Here is a 24713-nt window from a genome sequence, read left to right as displayed (position 1 = left end):
CTTTTTTAAGATTTATTTATTTATTTGAGAGAGAGGGAGAGAGAACAGGGAGAGGGAAAGAATCTCCAGCAGACTCCCTGCTGAGTGAGAAGCTGAACACAACACAGGGCTTCATCCAGTGATGGGGCTTCATCCAGTGATGCTGAGATCATCTCAGCCGAAATTAAGAGTCAGTTGAGCATCTAACGGAGCCACTCAGGTGCCCCTTTGTTTTTTTTTTATGTTCAGTATTTCTGAATCGCTTTGTTTTGGATGTGCATCTTATAATCATCATGGAGTGGGGTTTTGCTTTGCTTTACAATATGAAAAAAATTTTTAATGACTTAACTATATATATATATTTTTTTTTTCTCAAACAACCCCAAGATCAAGAATCACATCCTTAACTGACCGAACCAGACAGTGCCCCAATTTTTTTATATTTTATGTGACAGATAGGTCTGGTTTAGTTTATATTAGATTTTTTTTTTTAAGTCAGTGACTCTGTGGGATAGATATAGATGGATTGTATTTTTCTTGTAGTTCCCTTTAACTTAATAAAATTACCCTTTGTTCTCTATTTCTTTTAGTGTCCATTATTTTTGTACTTTAGAAGTGGCAAGTTAACTTTTGTCGTCTTATTCTCTTTCATTTCATCTACCACCTAATATTAATACACTTAGTATATAGCATACAGTTTAATATGGTTGTATAATACTTATGTTACTTGATCTTCACTTTTGAATAAAATTCTTGTTACTTTTATTATAGATGCAGTAATAGGCAAACGTCTAATTCCCATTTGCTGTCTCTACCTACCTGGTTTTATAGTAGTTAATATCATTTCTATTTTGTGAGGGGATATAGCATGTACCTTGTGATCTGACATGCTAGTAGCCCCGCTTCTTTGAATCTCAATTCTATGTGTAAATACATTCAAAGCCTGCCGGTCAGGGGCGCCTGGGTGGCTCAGATGGTTAAGCGTCTGCCTTCGGCTCAGGTCATGATCCCAGAGTCCTGGGATCGAGTCCCACATCGGGCTCCTGGCTCAGCGAGGAGCCTGCTTCTCCCTCTGCCTCTCTCCCTGCTCATGCCTTTTCTCTCTCCCTCTCTGTATCTCTGTGTCTCAAGTGAATAAATAAAATCTTAAAAAAAAAAAAAAGCCTGCCGGTCCTTTTGCTGAGTTTTTCCTCATCATTTCTGCAGTTTATATCCCAGTAACTTCTTTAAATAGGATTGTGCAAACAATATTTCCTCAATTATTTTTGTAGAATGAAAAAATATTTATGAAATAATCAATGACATTTTAACAATAAATTAAATACATGGTTTAATGTGGTCTCAGGCAGATATTGCCCTTGGGAAGAAGCAAAATTCAGACTTCTCGAGCAATTTTCAGCGTCAAAGAACTTTTAGATAAAGCCCCCCCAAATTTTAGGAGATCATAGTCCTACTATAGACCCAACTAAAAAACTAGATGTTCTGGGCTAGAGTTAGCAGGGGAAGGGGGAAAAAAGAGCAGAATCAGACCCCTTAAGTCTGAAGATACTGGAGTTGTCAGTTTGCATACAGCATATAAAAGAAGCATATTTGATTTGTTTAAAGAAATAAAAAGGATTGAGATTATGAGTAAAGGGCAAGAGACCATATAAAACCTCAGTGAGAGGATTGAATAGCAGATTATACAAATGTAAATACTAACTATAATACATGTGAAGAAATATCCAGAATGTAACAAAGTGTAGAGAGGGAGGGCAAGAAAGAGAAGTGGAAAATATGTGAAAGAGGTTGAGTTAGATGAGAAAAAATGAGAAGCTCTTAATACGTATCTAGACAGAATTTTAGAAAGAAAGAAAAAGTAGGGCAGAGGCTCAGAAAGGATTCCAGAATTGATGAAAAACACAATTCACAGATTCAGCAAGCCTAATGAATCTCAAGCAAGGAAAAAAAAAGTTTATACATAGGCACAGCAAAACTGTACAGTAACAACAAAAAGAGACATAATCTTCAAAGAACTGTGGCAGTAACAAAGAGAAGTCAGAATACAAAGTTGATTCTTTTATTAAAGGTTCTTTTTTTTTTTTTTAAGATTTTATTTATTTGACAGAGAGACACAGCGAGAGAGGGAACACAAGCAGGGGGAGTGGGAGAGGGAGAAGCAGGCTTCCCGCTGAGCAGGGAGCCCGACACGGGATTTGATCCCAGGACCCTGAGCCGAAGGCAGACGCTTAACAATTGAGCCACCCAGGCGTCCCCAAAGTTCTTTTAGAATCTAATGAATCTTAAATGTGCTCAGAGCAGACAGTCATCATCATAGAATTGTACACACAGAAAAAATGTCTTTCAAATTAGAGATAAAAATAGATTCAGTTTTCAGATAGAAAATTAGTTTGCTACCAAAAGACTCTCGTAAAAGAAATTTTATTTTATTTATTTATTTCAAGATTTTATTTATTTTTTTATTATGTTATGTTAATCCCCATACATTACATCATTAGTTTTTGATGTAGTGTTCCATGATTCATTGTTTGCATATAACACCCAGTGCTCCATGCAGATTGTGCCCTCTTTAATAGCCATCACCAGGCTAACCCATCCTCCCACCCCCCTCCCCTCTAGAACCCTCAGTTTGTTCTTCAGAGTCCATAGTCTCTCATGGTTCGTCTCCCCCTCTGATTTCCCCCCCTTCATTCTTCCCTCCTGCTATCTTCTTCTTTTTTTTTTTTTTTAACATATAATGTATTATTTGCTTCAGAGGTACAGATCTGTGATTCAACAGTCTTGCACACTTCACAGCGCTCACCATAGCACATACCCTCCCCAATGTCTATCACCCAGCCACCCCATCCGTCCCACCCCCCACCACTCCATCAACCCTCAGTTTGTTTCCTGAGATTAAGAATTCCTCGTATCAGTGAGGTCACATGATACATGTCTTTCTCTGATTGACTTATTTCGCTCCGCATAATACCCTCCAGTTCCATCCACGTTGTTGCAAATGGCAAGATTTCATTCTTTTTGATGGCTGCATATTCCATTGTATATATATACCATATCTTCTTTATCCATTCATCTGTCGATGGACATCTTGGCTCTTTCCACAGTTTGGCTATTGTGGACATTGCTGCTATAAACATTGGGGTGCGCATACCCCTTCGGATCCCTACATTTGTATCTTTGGGGTAAATACCCAGTAGTGCAATTGCTGGATCATATGGTAGCTCTATTTTCAACTTTTTGAAGAACCTCCATACTGTTTTCCAGAGTGGCTGCACCAGCTTACATTCCCACCAACAGTGTAGGAGGGTTCCCCTTTCTCTGCATCCCCGCCAACATCTGTCATTTCCTGACTTGTTAATTTTAGCCATTCTGACTGGTGTGAGGTGATATCTCATTGAGGTTTTGATTTGGATTTCCCTGATGCCGAGCGATGTTGAGCACTTTTTCATGTGTCTGTTGGCCGTTTGGATGTCGTCTTTGGAAAAATGTCTGTTCATGTCTTCTGCCCATTTCTTGATTGGATCATTTGTTCTTTGGGTGTTGAGTTTAAGAAGTTCTTTATAGATTTTGGATACTAGCCCTTTATCTGATATGTCATTTGCAAATATCTTCTCCCATTCTGTCAGTTGTCTTTTGGTTTTGTTGACTGTTTCTTTTGCTGTGCAAAAGCTTTTTATCTTGATGAAGTCCCAATAGTTCATTTTTGCCCTTGCTTCCCTTGCCTTTGGCGATGTTTCTAGGAAGAAGTTGCTGTGGCTGAGGTCGAAGAGGTTGCTGCCTGTGTTCTCCTTTAGGATGTTGATGGACTCCTGTCTCACATTTAGGTCTTTCAACCATTTTGAGTCTATTTTTGTGTGTGGTGTAAGGAAATGATCCAGTCTCATTCTTCTGCATGTGGCTGTCTAATTTTCCCAACAGCATTTGTTGAAGAGACTGTCTTTTTTCCATTGGACATTCTTTCCTGCTTTGTCGAAGATTAGTTGACCAGAGTTGAGGGTCCATTTCTGGGCTCTCTGTTCTGTTCCATTGATCTATGTGTCTGTTTTTGTGCCAGTACCATACTGTCTTGATGATGATGCAGATGATATGATACTTTATGTGGAAAACCCAAAAGACTCCACCCCAAAACTGCTAGGACTCATACAGGAATTCAGTAAAGTGGCAGGATATAAAATCAATGCACAGAAATCAGTGGCATTCCTATACACCAACAACAAGACAGAAGAAAGAGAAATTAAGGAGTTGATCCCATCTACAATTGCACCCAAAACCATAAGATACCTAGGAATAAATCTAACCGAAGAGGCAAAGAATCTGTACTCAGAAAACTATAAAATACTCATGAAAGAAATTGAGGAAGACACAAAGAAATGGGAAAATGTTCCATGCTCATGGATTGGAAGAACAAATATTGTGAAGATGTCAATGCTACCTAGAGCAATCTACACATTCAATGCCATCCCCATCAAAATACCATCCACTTTTTTCAAAGAAATGGAACAAATAATCCTAAAATTTGTATGGAACCAGAAAAGACCTTGAATAGCCAGAGGAATGTTGGAAAAGAAAAGCAAAGCTGGCAGCATCACAATTCCGGACTTCAAGCTCTATTACAAAGCTGTCATCATCAAGATTTTATTTATTTGACAGAGAGAGACTCAGTGAGGGAGGGAACACAAGCAGGGGGAGTGGGAGAGGGAGAAGCAGGCTTCCCGCTGAGCAGGGAGGCAGTTGCGGGGCTCGATCCCAGGACCCTGGGATCGTGACCTGAGCCGAAGACAGACTCTTAACAACTGAGCCACCCAGGCGCCCCTCGTAAAAGAGATTTTGAAGGACATACTTTAGGAAGGAGGAATGTGATTCCTATTTTGAGGCTTGAGATACAACGAAGAATCTCTTTTAAATCAGTATTTAAATGTGGGGGTGTGTGTTTTATTTAATCCAGTCTTCTGATCTCTTTTTTGGAAAAGTAAATATTCCAAATCTATTTAAACACTATTTTTTATACAGTAATCTTGTAGAATTAAATAAAAACCAACGTTGAATTAAAATATGCTTATGTAACCACCATTAACTAGAAGGATGGGTTCTGCTTGGCACCTGCTTCTTTGTACTGCTCACTTTTAAATCAAAGTCTTATGCAGATACATCTGATGGGAAGATCACATGTCTGAACCCTGGTTTTAAGGCAAGTTGAGAAAGTGAGTTTTCTAAGAAAACCACTGCTAAGGGAGAATATCCACAAGTTGCTTAATAAAGCCAGACAAAATGAAACTGAACTGCCCAGAGTGCCTAGCAAAAATTAGGGTGAATGAAGGGCGCCTGAGTAGCTCCTAAGCGTCTGATTCTTGATTTTGTCTCAGGTCATGATCACAGGGCTGTGGGATCCAACCCTGTGTCGGGTTCTGCACTCAGAGCAGAGTCTGCTTGTCCCTCTCCCTCTGATCATCCTCCTGCTTGCGCTCGCTCCATCTCTAAAATAAATAGATAAAAAATAAAATCTTTTTAAAAATTATGGTGAATGATTGAATATGGCAAAAATTATAATATGCTGTATATTCACTTTTTAGTTTTAATAAATTTATCCAAACTGGTTCATCCTGGCTGATTAAGTAGCTCATGTGAGAAATGGTAGATGATGGAACTGCCCTCAAAGTGTATCCGGAAGATACAAAACTGAATAGAAGAAAGGCCAATTTTAGAAGCCTTTGAAATGAGACTTATCTTTAGATCTGTTAACTAGAAGGATCTACTAATTGTGAGACTAATTTATCTACCCCTGCTGTAAAAGGCTAACAAGTCATCATTTATCATTCCTTTCCTCTTCTCATTCCTCTGTACTACCTTATAGCAAATGAATACACAGTTGACCCTTGAACAACAAAGGGGTTAGGAGTATGATCCTCCCCACATCAAAAATGTGTGATAACTTACTTAGTAAGAGCCTACTGTTGACCAAAAGCCTTACCAAGAACAGAAACAATCGGTTAACACATATTTTGTATGTTATATGTATTATATACTGTTTCATATAGTAAAATACACTAGAGAAAAGCAAATATTAAAATAAGAGAAGATACATTTATAGTACCGTATTGTATTTATTGATACTGTAAGTTTATGTCCTCTGTTGTTTTTTTTTTTTAAGATTTTATTTATTTATTTGACAGAGACAGAGAGAGCACAAGCAGGGGAGCGTCAGGCAGAGAGAGAAGCAGGCTCCCCGCTGAGCAAGGACCCTGATGCGGGACTCAATCCCAGGACCCTGGGATCATGACCTGAGCCAAAGGCAGATGCTTAACTGACTGAGCCACCCAGGCATCCCATGTCCTCTGTTCATAAGATGAACCATCTGTCAGTACCTACATCAATATTATATGATATAAAACTGTAGATGTTATACTTATTACTAATATTAGACATCAGAAATGAAAAGATAATGTGGAAAAAGAAATTAATTTACAGGTATAACACTTCGTGAATTGATAACAATGAAGCAGGAGTATGATTGCTTCATTTTAGCCTAGTGTAATCAATACGATTGCTTCACAGTAGTCTAGCCTATACACTAATGAATGGTTATAAAATTTTTATGGCATACAGCAGTCATATTCATAATAAAGTAGTAGAAACATTGTTACATTTAAAATATATATTTTTATCTGAGGTGATACTCAGCTTCTCCAGTTACAAGGGAGAGAGCCATACTGTACATAATATAATTCTTTGAAAGCGAAGTTATAAAATAGTAAGAAAGCCAATACATTATTAATTTCCTATCAAATGTCACTTACCTTATTCCTGTGTAAGGATAGTCTGCCCACTTCCATACTAATCTTGTACATTATGTCCTTCATAATGAATACTTAGGCGATGATGGTGACATAAAAACATCTCACATAATTCTTGCCATATAGTTACTCCATTTTCACACAAAGACACACATACACAAGAGGTAAGTTTATTAACTGTACGGCATAAAGATTATATACTGTTCATTAAGTGGAAGTGGATTATCATAAAGGTCTTCATCCTCATTGTCTTCACATTGAGGAGGAAGAGGAGGGATTGGTTTTGCTATCAGGGGTGGAAGATGTAGAAGGGGAAATGGAAGAGGCTGACACACTTGGTGTAACTTTACAGAAATAAGTCATTATTTCTGTCTGACTTTTTTTGCTTTTTCATTTTTTAAAAAATGTTTCTAGGGTACCTGGGTGGCTCAGTCAGTTGGGCCTCTGCCTTTGGCTTGGGTCACGGTCTCGGGGTCCTGGGGTCGGGCCCTGCGTCGAGCTCCCTGCTTGGCAGGGAGTCTGCTTCTCCCTCTCTCTGCCAATGCTCTCTTTCTGTCTCTCTCAAATAAATAAAATTCTTAAAAAAAAAAAGTTTCTGTACATCGTCTTTTACCCTTTGCTTTAGTTTCAATGCCCATATCATAGATGTGTCCATGTGGTAAAAGAAGTCAAAAGCAGTCTTGAATAATCAGAACCCTTCTTCCAGATAGTGTACTATCACTTTGTTTTCTGGTACTGTTTCTTCTACGTTTCCTTCCTTATTGCACTAGTTTGGAAGCACTTATCTCCTCTTAATTCCTCTGGTGTGGTGTCTTTTAGCTCTTGAATTTCTTCAAAATCCGTATCTTGAAACCCTTCCTCACCACTACCTTTTTTCCCCCCCATATCTATAATCTCTTTCGTGATTTCCTTGATTAGCTGTATTGTAAATCCTGTGAAGTCATGCACAACTTCTGGACAGTTTTCTCCAGCAGGAATTTATTGTTTGGGGCCTTTTATGGCTCTATGGCTTTTTCTGTAACAACAGTGGCATCTTCAGTGGTATAATCCTCCTAGACTTTCATGATGTTCTCCTTTTTGAGGTTCTTTCTTCCATAGTGTTGACAATCCTTTCTGTAGTATACTGTGTATAATGACCCCCTGATCCAGAGGCTGAATTAGAGACATTGTGTTTGGGGGCAAATAGACTGTTTCAATGCCTTTGCTGTTGAACTCATCAGGTTCTAGGTGGCCAAGGACATTGTCAAATATCAAAAGGACTTTAAAAGGCAATCCATTACTTGGAAGGTACTTCCTGACTTCAGGGACAAAGCATCAATGGTAACAATCAAGAAGCATTCTTTTTTTTTTAAGATTTTATTTATTTGACAGAGAGGGAACACAAGCAGGGGGAGTGGGAGGGGGAGAAGCAGGCTTCCCGCTGAGCAGGGAGTCCGATGCGGGGCTCTATCCCAGGACTCTGGGATCATGACCTGAGCTGAAGGCAGTTGCTTAACGACTGAGCCACCCAGGTGCCCCTCAAGAAGCATTCTTTTTGTCCAGGCCTTCTTGTTGTACAACCAAAAGACTAGCAGCTAGTGTTTATCTTTTCCCTTCAAGGCTTGGGGGTTAGTTTTATTTTTATTTATTTTTATTTTTAAGATTTTATTTATTTGACAGAGACACAGCGAGAAAGGGAACATAAGCAGGGGGAGTGGGAGAGGGAGAAACAGGCTTCCCACTGAGCAGGGAGCCCGATGCGGGGCTCGGTCCCAGGACCCTGGGATCATGACCCGAGCTGAAGGCAGCACTTAAGGACTGAGCCACCCAGGCGCCCCGAGGGTTAGTTTTATAGGTAACGGCAATCCTGATCATAAACCCAACTGCATTTGCATAAAACAGTAGTGTTAGCTTATTCCTTCCTGCCTTAAATTCTGGTGCTTGCTTCTCTTCCTTTCTAATAAATGTCCTTTTGGCATTTCCCCCCCAGAATAGAGTACTTTTGTCTGCATTAAAAACTTGTTCAGGGGCGCCTGGGTGGCTCAGTCGTTAAGCGTTTGCCTTCGGCTCAGGTCATGATCCCAGGGTCCTGGGATCGAGCCCCGCATCGAATTCCCTGCTCGGCGGGGGGCCTGCTTCTCCCTCTCCCACTCCCCCTGCTTGTGTTCCCTTCTCTTACCATGTCTCTCTCTGTCAAATAAAATCTTAAAAAACAAAACAAAACTTGTTCAGGCAGATAACCTTTCTCCTCAGTGATTTTCTTAATGGTGTCTAGGAACTGTCTGCTCCTCTTGGTTGGCAGAAGCCACCTTTCCTGTTATCTTGACATTTTTTAGCCAAACCTCTTTGTAAAATTACCAAACCATCTTTTCCTGGCATTTAATTCACCAGCTTTATATCCTTCACCTTTTGCTTTAAGTTGTCATATAATCCCTTTGGCTTTTTTTTAAACCTTATCAGAGTCTAAATATATTCTTTTCTTACAGCAATCCTAAACCCACACAAAAACTGCATTTTCAATATGAGATTAAAAGGTTTTGCAAAACATGGGGCACCTGGGTGTCTCAGATGGTTAAGCATCCAATCCAGCTCTTGATTTTGGCTCGGGTTATGATCTCAGGGTTGAGAGATCGAGCCCCTCATTGGTCTCTGCGCTGGGCATGGAGCCTGTTCAAGATTATCTCTCTGCGGTACTCCTGGGTGGCTCAGCCAGTTAAGCATCTGCCTTCGGCTCAGGTCATGATTTCAGGGTTCTGGGATCAAGTCCCTTGTCGGATTCCTTGCTCAGTGGGGAACCTGCCTCTCCCTCTGCTTGCCACTCCCCCTGCTTGTGTGTGCACATGCACTCTCTCGTGCGCTCTTGCTCGCTCGCTCGCTCTCTGACAAATAAATAATCTTTAAAAAAAAAAAGATTCTCTCCCTCTCCTCTGCCCCTCCCTCCCCCCACCGCTGCTCGCTCTCAATTAATTAATTAATTAAAATAAAAAAGGTTTTGCACCCGCTGATCAGCTATAGCGACAGCTTCATGGATTTCCTTTTCTTTTCTTTTTTTTTTTTTTTTTTTTACAATGGTCCTTACACTTATATTTCAAGATTCATTTATCTTGAAATGGCAAGCAGTCACTGTTGCAGGTGTGAATCTATGGTTTATATCAAGCAATTCAAATTTTTCTTAGAATATCATGATTTTTTCTCTGCTTGTGAGCACTTCCAGCATCACTAGTGGCACTTTGTATGGGTCCTGTGGTGTTATTCGAGGTTTACAATATGCACTAAACATAATGAAAAATACACAAGAACTGGGAGATACCACTTTTTATTGCAATACCCTGCCAGAGAGCCAGACTGCTCATGCAGAGATGATTAGCATCACACATAGCTGTAAGTGGACACTTGCAACACTTGAGCTCTTCCCAGTAGCAACAAGAGATGGCTATGAAATTATTACAATAGTACAGCATGTACTACGTTTAATTTTATGCAGTTATGATTTAATACATTATCTTTACATTTGTTTACATTTCTCTCTGCTAATGGTACCATGTAAGGTCTGTAAGTGTGCACCTAAGTTTTGATAAATTATAAGTTTTTTTCTTTTCAAGTAAGCTCCATGCCTAGTGTGGAGCCCAACGCAGGGCTTCAACTCAAGACCCTGAGATCAAGATCTGAGCTGAGATCGAGTCAGACGCTTAACTGACTGAGCTACCTAGACACTCCTAAATTTTAACTTTTTATACTAGATTTGTATCTATTTTATGGTAATAATGATAAACTAGTATCTACATATATTTTATGCATTAACGACATACTGTTAATTTTTTTTATATTTTTAGACTATGTGGTTTATCTGTTTTTTCAAATTGTTGCAAATCTCCAAAATTTTTCCATATATGTATTGGAAAAAATCCTCATATAAGAGGACCCATGCAATTCAAAACCATGTTGTTCAAAGTTCACCTGTACTCAGCTTGTTTTGAGATGTCATTTGGTATCTAGTTTTTAAGTGGAACTGGTGAGGCAAATTGGACCACCTTTTTGGGTCAGTCTTACAGTTTTTAGCCAAAACCTTGTAAAGACCAATGGATAACCAGCATATCTATGTTGGCTTTTCAAATTAGCAGTGCAACTTAGTTGGAGAATAGCTTCTTTTTTTTTTTTAAGATTTTATTTATTTGAGGGAGAGAAAGAGAGAGAGCGTGAGAGGGGGGAGGGTCAAAGGGAGAAGCAGACTCCCCGCTGAGCAGGGAGCCCAGTCTGGACTAGATCCTGGGACTCCAGGATCATGACCTGAGCCAAAGGCAGTCACTTAACCAACTGATCCACCCAGGCGCCCTGGAGAATAACTTCTTAATATTTAACTCCATAACTGGCCACAGTCTCAAGTAATGTTTTTTGCCTTAAAGTCTAAAAAAGATGGGGTATGTGGCTGGCTCAGTCAGCAGAGCATGGGATTCTTGATCTCAGGGTCGTGAGTTCGAGCCCCACATTGGGTGTAGAGATTACTTAAACAAAAAAAAATTTTTTAAGTTAAAAAGTTGAGTATTAATATAGTTGCTCCAGCTTTATTTTGGTTAGTATTTGCCTGGCATATCTTTTTCTATCTTAACTTCCAACTTTCTAAGTCCTTGTAATCAACACGTTGTTGGGTTTTGTTTTCCGCCTCTTAGTACATTTATGTTTCTTGTGATTACTTATCAATCTGTCTTTCTACCTTCTATTTTCCTGATATTTCTGACATGTCTTACCTTTATAAAATTGAAGTTTTCTTACTTCTTCCCCCTTTACTATTTCTATTCTTCTAATAATTACCCTTGGAATTTTAATGTAAATTATGCTTAGTTTCACAAAGTTTAAAGTTAACTTCATCTCCATTAGTAGAAAGACTCTAGAACACTTAAACTTTGAATGCCATCTTCTGTTATACTTGGCCATATCAGCTAGCATTTTGCTTTTATCCTTTTTCAGTCCTGCAAACTAGGTGTTGTTTTGTTATTATATATATATATATTTTTTATTGCTTAACATTTACTTTCAGATTTCAGACCTTTTTACCGGCATCATTTTCCTTCTTCCCTAAAGCACATGCTTAAGGAGACCATGACTTTCAGGCCCACAGTAAGAAATAACGTTTAATATTGCAACCACTTACAACTGAAAAGTTTTACAAGATAATATTTACCCTTATGTGAAATACACTCTGTATTTTGCTATTTTTTCCCCTTTTCATGCCTGTTACAATCTACTAAATTAATGTTGTGACCCACTAGTGAGTCATAATCTATGATTTCAGAAATACTGCTTTAGGAAGGTTCTTTTTTTTTTTTTTTTTTAAAGATTTTTTTTTTTTTTTTTTTTTTTTTTTATTTATTTATTTGAGAGAGAGAGAATGAGAGAGCAAGCACATGAGAGGGGTAGGGTCAGAGGGAGAAGCAGACTCCCCGCCGAGCAGGGAGCCCGATGCGGGACTCGATCCAGGGACTCCAGGATCACGACCTGAGCCGAAGGCAGTCGCTTAACCAACTGAGCCACCCAGGCGCCCTAGGAAGGTTCTTTTTAATGAATCTGTTGGTGGTAAAATTCTTTTCTTCATTTCTGAAAAATAGGTCAGTTGGTATACAAATGTATTTTCTCTCAGCACACTGAAGCACACTGTCTTCTACCTTCTGTTGTTGCTTTTAATCTGCTGTCAATCTGATTGTGGGTGATGTTTTTTTTTCCTGGGTATTTTATGATTTGATGGTCTATGGTCCCTTTATAGTCTCACTCAGTGTGTCTAGGTGCATATTTTTATTTAGCCTGCGTGGTATACTTTGTGCTTCCTGTATCTATGGAGTTGTCTTACTAGTTTGGAAAAATCCTCAGCCTTTATATCTTCAAATATATATATATATATATTTTAAAGATTTTATTTATTTATTTGAGAGAGAGAGACTGAGAGAGAGAGCACATGAGAGGGGGGAGGGTCAGGAGGGTCAGAGGGAGAAGCAGACTCCCTGCCAAGCAGGGAGCCTGATGCGGGACTCGATCCAGGGACTCCAGGATCATGACCTGAGCCGAAGGCAGTTGCTTAACCAACTGAGCCACCCAGGCGCCCATCTTCAAATATTTTTCTCATCTCTGCTGTCTATTCTCTTTTTCTGGGATTCCAGTTATGCACATGTTAATATTCTTATCATATTCTTCATGGCTCCTAAACCTCTTTTTCATATTATCTGTTTCCTTGTCTCTGTGCCACATTCTAAGTAATTTCAGTCTTTTACCTGTTTTTGTTTACTACATCTTTGTAAAATTGAGATATAATTTACATACTACAAAATTCACCTTGTGGTTTTTAGTACAATCTGTAAGTTTGTGCAACCATTGCTACCATTTAATTCCAGAACATTTTCACTTCCCTACTACGTTTTTTAAAAATTTATTATTATTATTATTATTTTTATTAAGTAAGCCCAGCACAGAGCCCAGTGCGGGGCTTGAACTCTCAACCCTGAGATCAAGACCTGAGCTGAGATCAAAAGTTGGACACTCAACCGACTCAGCCACCCAGGCGCCACCCCACCCCCATATCTTTTTTGAGCTGTATCTGGTCTGCTTTTTTTATTTTTTTTATTTTATTTTTTTTTTTTTTAAGATTTTGTTTATTTATTTATTTGACAGAGAGAGAGAAACAGCATGAGAGGGGATAGGGTCAGAGGGAGAAGCAGGCTCCCCGCTGAGCCGGGAGTCCGATGTGGGACTCGATCCCAGGACTCCGGGATCATGACCTGAGCCGAAGGCAGTCGCTTAACCAACTGAGCCACCCAGGCGCCCGGTCTGCTTTTTTTAATCCATCCTCTAAGTAGCTGATGAATTTTTTGGTTTATTTTTTACAGTTAGGTTTTTCAATTCTAAAAGTCTTTTTTTTTTTTTTTAAAGATTTTATTTATTTATTCATGAGAGACAGAGAGAGAGAGATGCAGAGGGAGAAGCAGGCTCCCAAGGAGCAGAGAGCCCGATGCGGGACTCGATCCCAGGACCCTGGGATCATGACCTGAGCCGAAGGCAGACGCTCAACCATCTGAGCCACCCAGGCGCCCTCAATTCTAAAAGTCTTATATTGGGTCTTTCTACAGTCTGCCTAGGGTTTTTTTTTTTTTTTTTCCTGTTTTGTTTGTTTTGTTTTTAAGTAGGCTCCACTCCCAACTTAGGGCTTCAACTCACGACCCTGAGATCAAGTCACATGCTCTACCAGCTGAGCCAGCCAGCCAGGCACCCCTAGTTTTTTGTTTGTTTTAAAGAGTTTATTTAAAAAATATATATATTTTTAAGCCATCTGTACACCCAGCATGGGGCTTGAATTTACAAGCCCAGGATTGAGAGTCATGTGCTCTACCACCTGACCCAGCCAGGTGCCCCTACAGTCTGCCTAGTTTTTAAAATATATTTTATGTTTGCTCGTTGTTGTAATTCCATTTTATATTTTAAACATTTTATAGTTGCTTTATATTCTATAACAGACTATTCCAATATCTGAGATTTGGAGTGCCTAAATCTGTTGCTTGTTTCCTGTGACTCTCGCTTATAGAAGATTTTTCTTTCTCTCTCTTTTTTTAAGATTTTATTTATTTATTCATAAGAGACAGAGAGAGGGGGGCAGAGGCAGAGGGAGAAGCAGGCTCCCCGAAGAGGAGGGAGCCTGATGCCGGACTCGATCCCAGGACTCCGGGATCATGACCCGAGCTGAAGGCAGACACTTAATCATCTGAGCCACCCAGGTGCCCTATAGATATATTTATTTTCTTTCGTGTGTGTAGTAATCTTTGATTGTAACCCCAATTTTGTTGATCTTAATCTAGGAAAATGTTAAAGGGCTAAAATGTAGGATGCTTTCTGAGAGTATTTTTGATTCTCTCTGCCAAGATGCAGAGGTCCTTGGGTACTCTCCAGCCTACTTATACGTTCTTTCATTTATTACTGAGACTTCTCTGGTCTCGCTCCCCCATCTTGCTCAAACCCCAAGCTTCAGTGTCACCCGCATGTCCTTAGAAGAGCCCTTGCCCATCACAGCCCTGATTTCAGTTTCAGATGATAAGTTGCTTTGTTTTGTTTTGTATTGCCTCTTTTGAGGATTATACTTACTTCTGTGGTTTCTACAATGCAATAAAAATTGTGATTTTTAGGGTGGCTCAGTTGGTTAAGTGTCTGAATCGTGAGCTCAGCTCAGTTCTTGATCTCAGGGTTGTGAGTTCAAGCCCCACATTGGACGTCACTGACGCTGGGCGTGGAGCCTACTTTAAAAAAAAAAGAAGTGTTGTGTATTTCTGGTTGGTTGGGGTTTTTTTTGTTTTTTGTTTGTTTTTTGTTTTTAAGCCAGGAGTAGGAGTAGGGGGTGCCACCATAATGCCAAAAGGCAAAGTAAAATTAAACTCTTTTGGGGGGCACCTGGTGGCTCAGTTGGTTAAGCGTCTGTGCCCCTGAAGACAACTATTAATTTAGATATTTCAATACAGTAAGTTGCCTAAAATCCTTGATCATTAATGGCATCCCAAACATGATAAATATGTGGATTAATTAATAGTATAAGTTTACTGAATAAAATACAATGGCTACAAAAAAAAAAAAATGAAGACAACTATCAGTACAACCACACACAAATTACCCTGCCAGATTGCCACTTGTGTTCCATCTGGCTTTTACTGGTACCACTAAATAAGCCCCCTTTTCTCTCTTCGGATAAGACTGCCTCTTTATAACATTCATTTAAATTCTACCAAGTTCATTTTTTGTTTGTATTTTGTGGTTTTTATAGGATTATGTTGACAAAGAGAAGGCAATTGCCAAAGCATTGGAAGACCTCAGAGCCAACTTTTACTGTGAACTCTGTGATAAGCAATATCAGAAACATCAGGAATTTGACAACCATATCAACTCCTATGATCACGCACACAAGCAGGTGAGGAATTGCTTGCTAACAAAGAAAAAGATACTTTATTTGTTGTTATAACTATTGAATTTTATAAATGTACCCCCAAAACTTCATGACTATGGTTTCTTATATTTGCCAGTCTTTATCTGAGGTCCATCTGACTTACTTGATTTTTTTTCAGTGACAGAAGTCCTGACCTTCCAAGAATTTATGTAGAGTGAAGAATTGTGAGCATCATAAATCTTGCATAAAGTTTTTGGCTTTGAATGGTTTCTATATTTGTGCTTAATTTGGTAATTCAACTGAGGATCACTAGGAGCTTTGTTTCCCTTTCTCCCTCTTTCCGACCATGTTAAACTTGGAACAGTTATCCCAGACTCTGGTCACTTATATATAAGAATTCATGCTTTATTGGCTACTATTTCCTATCAGTAAGTCATTTTGTTATTTGGTTGGTATACCTTGGAAGGTAGATAAATCTTGAGAAGAAAAACAGAATTAGATGCTGTCTTAACTTCAACAAAAAAAACCTCTGATGCTGCATGTTGAAGAGCTTGCTAAGAAGTGGTTTATACTTTCTTTGCAGTCTTTTTTTTTTTTTGCTTTCATTGGTTTAGAAAATAAAATTGTACCTAACTAGTTAACAGGCATAAAGAAGGTAGCAGTAATTCCCCAGGGGGGATTTTGGAAGAAATGAATCTTTAAATCTTATAGCACAGTCCTGGCTTGTTAAAGAATTTTGAGCCATTTGATTTGGGGTGATTTTAACAGAACTTGCTAAAAGTCTTTGGAGGTATAATAGTTGTATTTGTTAAACTTGTAAAATTTATGAGCATTGCTGGAATGCTCTCTTAAGTGGATCTGTTGAACCAACGTTTTTTTTTTTAAACCTTTGCTGCTTCTTTCAGCCAACCATAAGATTTCAGTGCACAGGTAAAGGGCAAGCTTTGATTAAGTTTTCCCAGTACAAGGATAGTTTCTAAGCCATTACACTTTTTGCAACAGTCTCTTCCACATTTACCCACACCTAACCAATTTAAGATTCTTCCACTGATAGAGTTGTATTCAAGACAGCTTTGAACTTTTTATACATCTTTGGACATTGTTATACTATACTGTCAGGTCTGCTTAATTTAAAGAAGAGAAAATCAGGATATATATCACCAAGATACATTGGCAATTATCTTACTTTTTCAAAGAATCATGTGTCAAGGGACACCTGGGTGGCTCAGTCGGTTAAATGTCTGCTTTCGGCTCAGGTCATGATCCCAGGGTCCTGGGATTGAGTCCCACATCGGGCTCCCTGCTCATTGAGGAGCCTGCTTCTCCCTCTGACTGCCGCTCCCCTCCTGGTTATGCTCTCTCTCTCTCTGACAAATAAATATATAAAATCTTTAAAAAAAAAGAATCATGTGTCAAGAAAGAAAGAGTTATAACAGCAGATATTGCTTATCCAGTAACTTCTCAACCTTCTCAGTGTATATATAATTCATATTTTGGGGGTGATTTTTTATGGGATTAAGAAAGACATTTGACATCTAAACACATAAATGCCTTTTTGGGTCTTTGAGAATTTCTTCAATTAAAAATTATCTGTGATGGGGCACCTGTCTGGCTCAGTTGGTCAAGTATGTGACTCTTGATCTCACAGTGGTGAGTTCTAGCCCCACATTGGGCGTAGAGCTTACTTAAAAAAAAAAAAAAATTGTAACAAATTAGAAGACTCCAGAAGAAACTTTAGGCACTAGAAGGACATTTAAAAAGGTTACATTTTTAGTTAATGAGAAGTCTCTTGAGTAAAGTTTCTATTAGGAAGAAATAAATCAGGAAAATTTAAATGCAGACTTGAACAATGTTTATATTGCCCTTTAAAGGGAAAAAATTCTATCAGAGCAACAGATTTACAGGTTAAATCTGAGCAGAAATGCAGAACTAGTGAAATTCACATTGACAGTGTGATGGACGGTAATGTTTTAGTGATGTTGCTTTCAACTTGAGAGTAGTAAGTAATTGTTGCAGCTGTGGTTCATTTGAATGTGACATGTTTATTCTCCTGTGCACTTTGAGATGACCCTGTTCTCTCTCCACTTTTCTCTATTGCAGTGATTTTCCACGTGGGGAGATTTTGTCCTCCAGGGAACACTTAACGCTGCCTGGAGACATTTTTGAGTACCACCATTAGGAGGGTGGTGCTGCTGGCATAGAGTGGGTAGAGGTCAGGGGGGTGTCTAAACATCCTACAATGCACTGGGAAATTCCTTGCAACAAAGAATTACCTTGCCCAAAATATCAGTAGTGCTGAGGTTGAGAAACCCTGTTCTGTTAGGATTACTGAAAAACTTTCAAATATATATGGTATTGTGATATCATTTGGCCTTTGCTTGGCACAAACAAATCACTATCATTTTAAGTCCCCAGTTATGTTCTAAACATTTATAAAATACTCATCTAGCTGATCCCAAATACTCATTTATTACTCTGGTTTTTTTGTTTGGTTGTTTTTTCCATTATCATCAAAATGAAAATACAAAAGTAAGGATTTCTTATAGGGAACTCATGGACTGCCTTTCCATTAATAGAGAAATATGTCTGTGATCTTTCGTTTAGGAAGAAATCTTTAGCTGGTATGATTAATGGATGTATGTGAGCTTATTTCTTCACCATGATCAAAAGCCCATCTTAGGTATTAAAAAAAGAACAGTGGTAGTATGAGTTTGTTGTTCTGTTTGCTTTTGGTGCCGAGTGTTCTTTATTCGGTTGAAATGTAAGCTTTTTCATCTTTCTTTATACTGCTCTCTTAGTGCAAATAGTAGAATCTTGAAACAATGCTAAAAATATATAAACAAGAAAATGCACAGTACTAAATTTTTTATAGTTCTACTCTTCCCTGTACTTAGAACTTCTAAGGAGCCTTTAATTGCCCTTGGTACAACACAGCTAAATAATCCCTAAGAGGGGGTAGGTCCTATTTTTCATTCCTCTTTGATGGACATGAACTTACCATACAAATGGACCTACCATTTTCCAAATTCATGCTCTAAAATCATAAAGACACCCTGTCTTGTCTTCCAGGAAGGCACACAGGATTATTATGAATCTGAGATAATAGGTAAGTACATTCAACCCTGTATTAGTAATCCCTAGTTTGTATCTTCCATCAAATTTTCACCATTAAAAATTTCCAGAGAAATAATCTATCATGTTAGTGGTAAACTATTAGTATAGACAGGATCCTGAACACACCCTTATCTTTATTAAGCACAAATAATCTTTCAAGAAAAGGCTACATGGTCACCCTCATTTGTGGTGATTGGGCGGGGGGGGGGTTGTTATCATATGCATCTCACTACTCAGTAGTTTTTCTCAAATTTTCTAAGATTTTTGTGAAAAAAGTCATTAACTCGCAAATATTAAGACCCAGTCTGATCTGCAAAGATGAAAAAGCTCATGAGACATTTTTGCTCTTAGCAGTTTAAACCTCATTTTAAGGTGATAATTTCAATACATTTTGAAGGAAAGACCTCTCCATTCCTCAAGAGATAGCCCAATCTGTGATTCCTTTTTATATAACTTAGTCCTGATATGCCTCAGTGCTTAATAATATTAGTATCCATCTTCTGTCCCTCTTGGCTTAGTTACTTTGAAACTAAACATTTTTCCATCTCTACCTCCTCACCTCTTTGATTATTTTGCATATCTAAAAACATGTCTACTAGTGGATAGGATCATGGAAACCATTTTCTTGAGCTTTTCATAGGACCTAAATTTCAAACTGCAAAGAGCATTCTCTTTCTCAGAGGTACATTTGTAGCAACACAATAATAGTGCCTTATTTTTAATACTGTTTTTTGTTGTTATTGTTGTTTTGCTTCCTTTGGTGCCTTGTTACCTAGTCAGGATTCTCCCAGTCTTACTCTCTTTTTATTTGTGCCACTAAGGGTCCTCCTCACCAGCCTCCAGTACCTAAACCAGAGATCCCAAATTATCCCACAGATGTATTTTGTCTGGCCTTCATAGTATTAGATTTTTTCCCTTTAATTTTGGTTGGTTTCCAGTTTTTAAAAATGAGATTTTATATAATTCAAACTTATCTTGAAAAAATGAAATACCTAAGAACATTGGGCCTACATTTTAATGTAACAGTTGGCTAAAGCTCAATAGTTGCTATCTCTTCAGAAAGGCATGTGCTAACTAACTCTTCAATTAGCTGTGGTTTCCACTTTATCTTTTCTCTTACATCAACTTGTATGACTCATTATATTAACTGTCAGATCCCTCTAGACATTTCAGTTTGTGACCCAGGCCTGTACCTTCCTTTTCTCTCCACACAGGCTTCCACCCACAGGCTTCTAATTGACACTGGGGAAGTAGCACATTGAAAAGCTGCCTCCTTATTCCTCTTTTAAGTGTTGGGTCCAACTTCTTCGCAATTTCAGAACTATCTGCGGTAGTCTGATCCAGTTATCAAAATCTGGTACTGTAAAGCAGCTTTGAGAAATTCTTTTTACTTGTACAAAAAATCAGTGTCTTGGTCAGAGGAAAGAACACTTTCAGCCTGCTTCTTCTTTCTGCTAAAAGCAGTTCAGTATTGGGGTGCCTGGGTGACTCAGTCGTTAAGCCTCTGCCTTTGGCTCGGGTTTTGATCTCAGGGTCCCGGGATCGAGCCCAGCGTCAGGCTCCCTGCTCAGCGGGAAGCCTGCTTCTCCCTCTCTCACTCCTCCTGCTTGTGTTCCCTCTCTCGCTGTGTCTCTCTGTCAAATAAATAAATAAATAATCTTAAAAAAATAAAATCGGTTCAATATGAAACTCATTTTACATTTTTTGAAAAAGACTGAAATCTCATTTAGTACCATGTCTGTTTCAACTGTAAAAGTAGTGGTTTTATGAGCTTTAAATAGCTGAACTAAAACAGAGGAAGCCTATAGTAGCCATCAGTGACTGCTCTACAGAATGGAATCTACTACTAATTTAGTTAACTTTGTCTAAACTGCTACAATTGCTTTTTGACTGTTACAATATCCGGTAATACATATTACCAAGGAACAGAAATTTTAGAGTTTTCCTCATTACTCAAAAATGAAATAGGTTCTTAATTGAAGTATTTTCTGAGAAATTCCTTGGTGATAGAAGGAACGATCATTTTTGGACTTCACATGGCCTTCATTCAAGTTTGGAAACTTCATTAAAGTTTCACTGTTTCCTGGTTGCATTTTGCCTCTCAAGATCTTTTACTGTATTTGATCCTCCGTATGCTTGGTACATGGGCATTAGGACAATAAGCACATCAAAACCAGTTGGACCTTTGGCAAGCCATTAGAGATTTGAGGAAATTCAGACTGAGTTCCCCTTTTTGGTGCTACTTTGATATTCAGTGCAAGGGAAACACGAGAGTAAATTTTTAAAAGGCAATAAAAAATTAAATAAAATTGAGAAATAGTTCTAGGGCTAAAATAAAAAAGAAAATGAACTCTTCCAAAAAGAAGTGAAACCACAGGGGCACCTGGCTAGATCAGTTGGTGGAGCATATGACTCTTTATCTTGGGATTGTGAGTTAGAGCCTCACATTGGGCATCAAGCTTACTTTAAAAATAATAATAATTTAAGAAAAGAAGTGAAACCACCAAATTAGATGCCAGTGAAGATATTCTACACATATCTATATTTCATGTGTTTATGAAATGTTTATCCTTAGAAAAACATAAATTGATTGTAAAGTTGTGAAATAGATTAGGAAAACCATAAAGTATTTATGAATCCCAAAGCTTCATAAATGTTGACTTAAATAGCATAAGTCACTTCTGAAGAGATTATGCTTAGAGAAGCAAAGGAAGTGTGAAAAGGGGAATGCATCTAAGAATTTGAGCATATTATAGTTTTATTTCAATAACCTGTAGCGGGGAGATGTACCTGTGTATGTTATTTTTCTTTGGAACTGTTCTGCTTAATACAAGAGAATTGACAGCATTTGGCTAGTGCTCCAAAAATTGAGCATGTTTTTTCCCTTTTCACTTGTTGAATCTTACTCACTACCACTGCTTTTGTTGGGAGTAGTCTTACATCCAGCTATCACAATCTAGATAACCTTGGAAAACTCTGTTTCTGTTTAGGGAAGCTGCTTTTGTGAGCAGGCAGGGGTAACCCTAAACAGACCCTTTAGGAACTTAGTTTGCTGGTAAACCCTATATTTTCTTACTAGGAATTTCGGACTCTGTTAATTATCTTGGCACACATTCCAAATATGAGTAAAAATGATCCTACCCTATTTATGTTCTGTAGTTTTCAGCCTGTTTTCTGTCCCTGTACGTTTATATTTATCAGAGTGACGCACTGTGGTGGAGATTCTTGCATGAGGGCTGTATGTTCTATTGTAGTCTGAAAAGGTAAAGCGACCTAAGAAACAATGATAAGTCTGTGAGTGGCAGTCCTGAAAAGAGAGCTCTGAACTGAGATGCTGCTGTTCCATTTGCTATACCTAAGCAGTTCTTAGGAATTACGCTCCTTTAAATTTTACAATGAGGGGCGCCTGGGCGGCTCATTTGGTTGGGCGGCTGCCTTCGGCTCAGGTCATGATCCCAGGGTCCTGGGATCGAGCCCCGTATCAGGCTCCCTGCTCAGCGGGAAGTCTGCTTCTCCCTCTCCCTCTGCCTGTCTCTCTGCCTACTTGTGCTCTTCTATCTCTCTGTCAAATAAATAAAATCTTTAAAAAAAAAAATTTTTTTTTACAATGAGAGCAAACCTTTGCCTCCAGATATGATCTGGAGGGCTATGTCATTATATATATATAGATATAATATAGATATATATAATATACATCCTAATAATACATACATATTTTTTAAAGATTTATTTATGTATTTGAGAGAGAGAACATGCGCACAGGGGTAGGGGGTGTGGGCAGAGGGAGAGCAAGAGAGAGAGAACCTCAAGCAGACTCCCCACTGAGAGCAGAGCCTGACACAGAGCTCGATCCCACAACCCTGAGATCACGACCTGAGCCAAAATCAAGAGTCGGACGTCCAACCTACTGAGCCACCCAGGCACCCCATATATAGTAATATTTAAAACTCATTATCCACCAAACCACAGTGGCATACCATTGCACACCTATGAGGATGGCCAAAATTAAAAAGACACATATGTTGTCTCCAACATATGTTGGAGAGGATATGAAAAAACTGGAACACTCCTACATTGCTAGTGGAGTTGTAAAATGGCGTAGCCCCTCTGGGAGACAGTTTGGCAGTTCATCAAAATGTTAAATATAGTTACCATGTGACCAGTAAATACCCAAGAGGAATGAAAATATATGTCTACACAAAAATGTGTATAAGAGGGGCACCTTCAGCTCAGGTCATGATCCCAGGGTCCTGGTATTGAGCCCCGCATCGGGCTCCTTGCTCAGCAGGGAGCCTACTTCTCCCTCTCCCACTCCCCCTGCTTGTGTTCCCACTCCCCCTGCTTGTGTTCCCTTTCTCCCTGTCTCTCTCTCTCTCAGAAAATAAAAAATCTTGGGGCGCCTGGGTGGCTCAGTCGTTAAGCGTCTGCCTTCGGCTCGGGTCATGATCCCAGGGTCCTGGGTTCGAGCCCCACATCAGGCTCCCTGCTCCGTGGGAAGCCTGCTTCTCCCTCTCCCACTCCCCCTGCTTGTGTTCCCTCTCTCGCTGTCTCTCTCTCTGTCAAATAAATAAAAATTAAAAAAAATAAATAAAAAATCTTTTAAAAAGAAATGTGTATAAGATTGTTCATAGTATCCAGAAAGTGGAAACAGCCCATATATCCATCAGCTGATGAATGGATAAACAAAATGTGGCACATCTGTACAATAGAATATTACTCAGCAATAAAAAGGAATGGCTTACTGATAAATAACAGCATGCACGAACCTCGAAAATATTATGCTAAGTGAAAAAAACCAGTCACAAACCCACCCATATTGTATGATTTTATATAAAGAGTTTAGAATAAGCATATCTGTAGAGAACATATATTAGGTTTCCAGGGACCAGGTAGAAAGGGGTAATAGGGAGTGACTGCTAATGAGCATGGAGCTTCTTTTGGGAGTAATGGAAATGTTCTAAAATTAGTGTTGATGGTTGCACAACTCTGAGAAACCCACTAAATTTTACAATTTAAATGAGTGAATTTTATGCCATGTGAATTGTATCTTAATAAAATTATTTTTAAAACCTCATTATCCAGCTTAAATTTTGGTGGTGATGATGGTGACTATATGTACATATACATATGTGTGTGTGAAAAAAACATGTTAAAGCAGGCACACCTGGTTCTGTAAAAATACACCATGTTTTAAGGCTTTTTGCTGAATTCCTGAACATATCAAAGTGAATATTTAACAATAGTTTTATGACATATTAATGTTATTTATTCATCAAATGTTATTAATAGTCATTGTGTTGCAAAATAATTGGGCATAAATGGTAAGTATTGTCATAAATGACTAATCAGGACTACTCTTAGCCAGCAAAAAAGAATGTATGCCCCTCTATTTCCCTCTGATGTTTTCAGTATCTATAATCAGCATTAATAGTTAAACTAGTTTTCTCTATTACCAAACATTTGTTTTTCTCTGTTACTTAATAACATTTATTGTCATCGCTTACTGATAAACATGTGCTACAAGAAAGAATTTACATCTAATGCCCACTAACTTGGATTTCCTTAACATTCAACTACAATCTTCCTTCCCTGAGTAGTTCAGTACTGAGGCTTTCTATGTTCTTTCCTGGTCTTTTTCTTTCCTTACACATGGTGCTGTTCTGGATGGTCTCATTCAGAAGTATCAAATACTGAGACTTGCATTCGGGTAACCTGGCCAAGTAATAGCTAGCATGATTACTCCACTTTGGGAAGGGGGAAGAGATTAATGTTGTGTCATGAGAAAGAGGAAGGAAACTGGGGAGAAGAGGTTATGGATTTGGGGTATGCAGGATTGATGACATAGGGGAAAGGGAGTGGTTGAGGTTCTGAAAAAGCCCAGTTGGGCTCAGTGGATGGAGCGTGCGACTCTTGATCTCAGGATTGTGAGTTTGAGCACCATG

General features: G+C 38.7%; 1 protein-coding gene across 10 annotated transcripts in view; it reads left to right on the top strand.

Annotated features, from left to right (window-relative positions):
* GPATCH8 (G-patch domain containing 8) overlaps window positions 1-24713 on the top strand; it is a 118185-nt gene that overhangs the window by 77055 nt on the left and 16417 nt on the right. For all 10 annotated transcript variants that reach the window (XM_078065814.1, XM_078065822.1, XM_078065821.1 and 7 more), the window contains one exon: window positions 15538-15681. In XM_078065814.1, the coding sequence (XP_077921940.1) occupies window positions 15538-15681 (144 nt within the window). The remainder of the gene's footprint in view (window positions 1-15537; window positions 15682-24713) is intronic.

This window comes from Halichoerus grypus, chromosome 2 (assembly GCF_964656455.1).
Source record: "Halichoerus grypus chromosome 2, mHalGry1.hap1.1, whole genome shotgun sequence".
In the NCBI taxonomy this organism is placed as follows: Eukaryota; Metazoa; Chordata; class Mammalia; order Carnivora; family Phocidae; genus Halichoerus; species Halichoerus grypus.
Note: the sequence above shows the minus strand (reverse complement) of the source record. Positions and strands in the feature narration are given on the sequence as shown.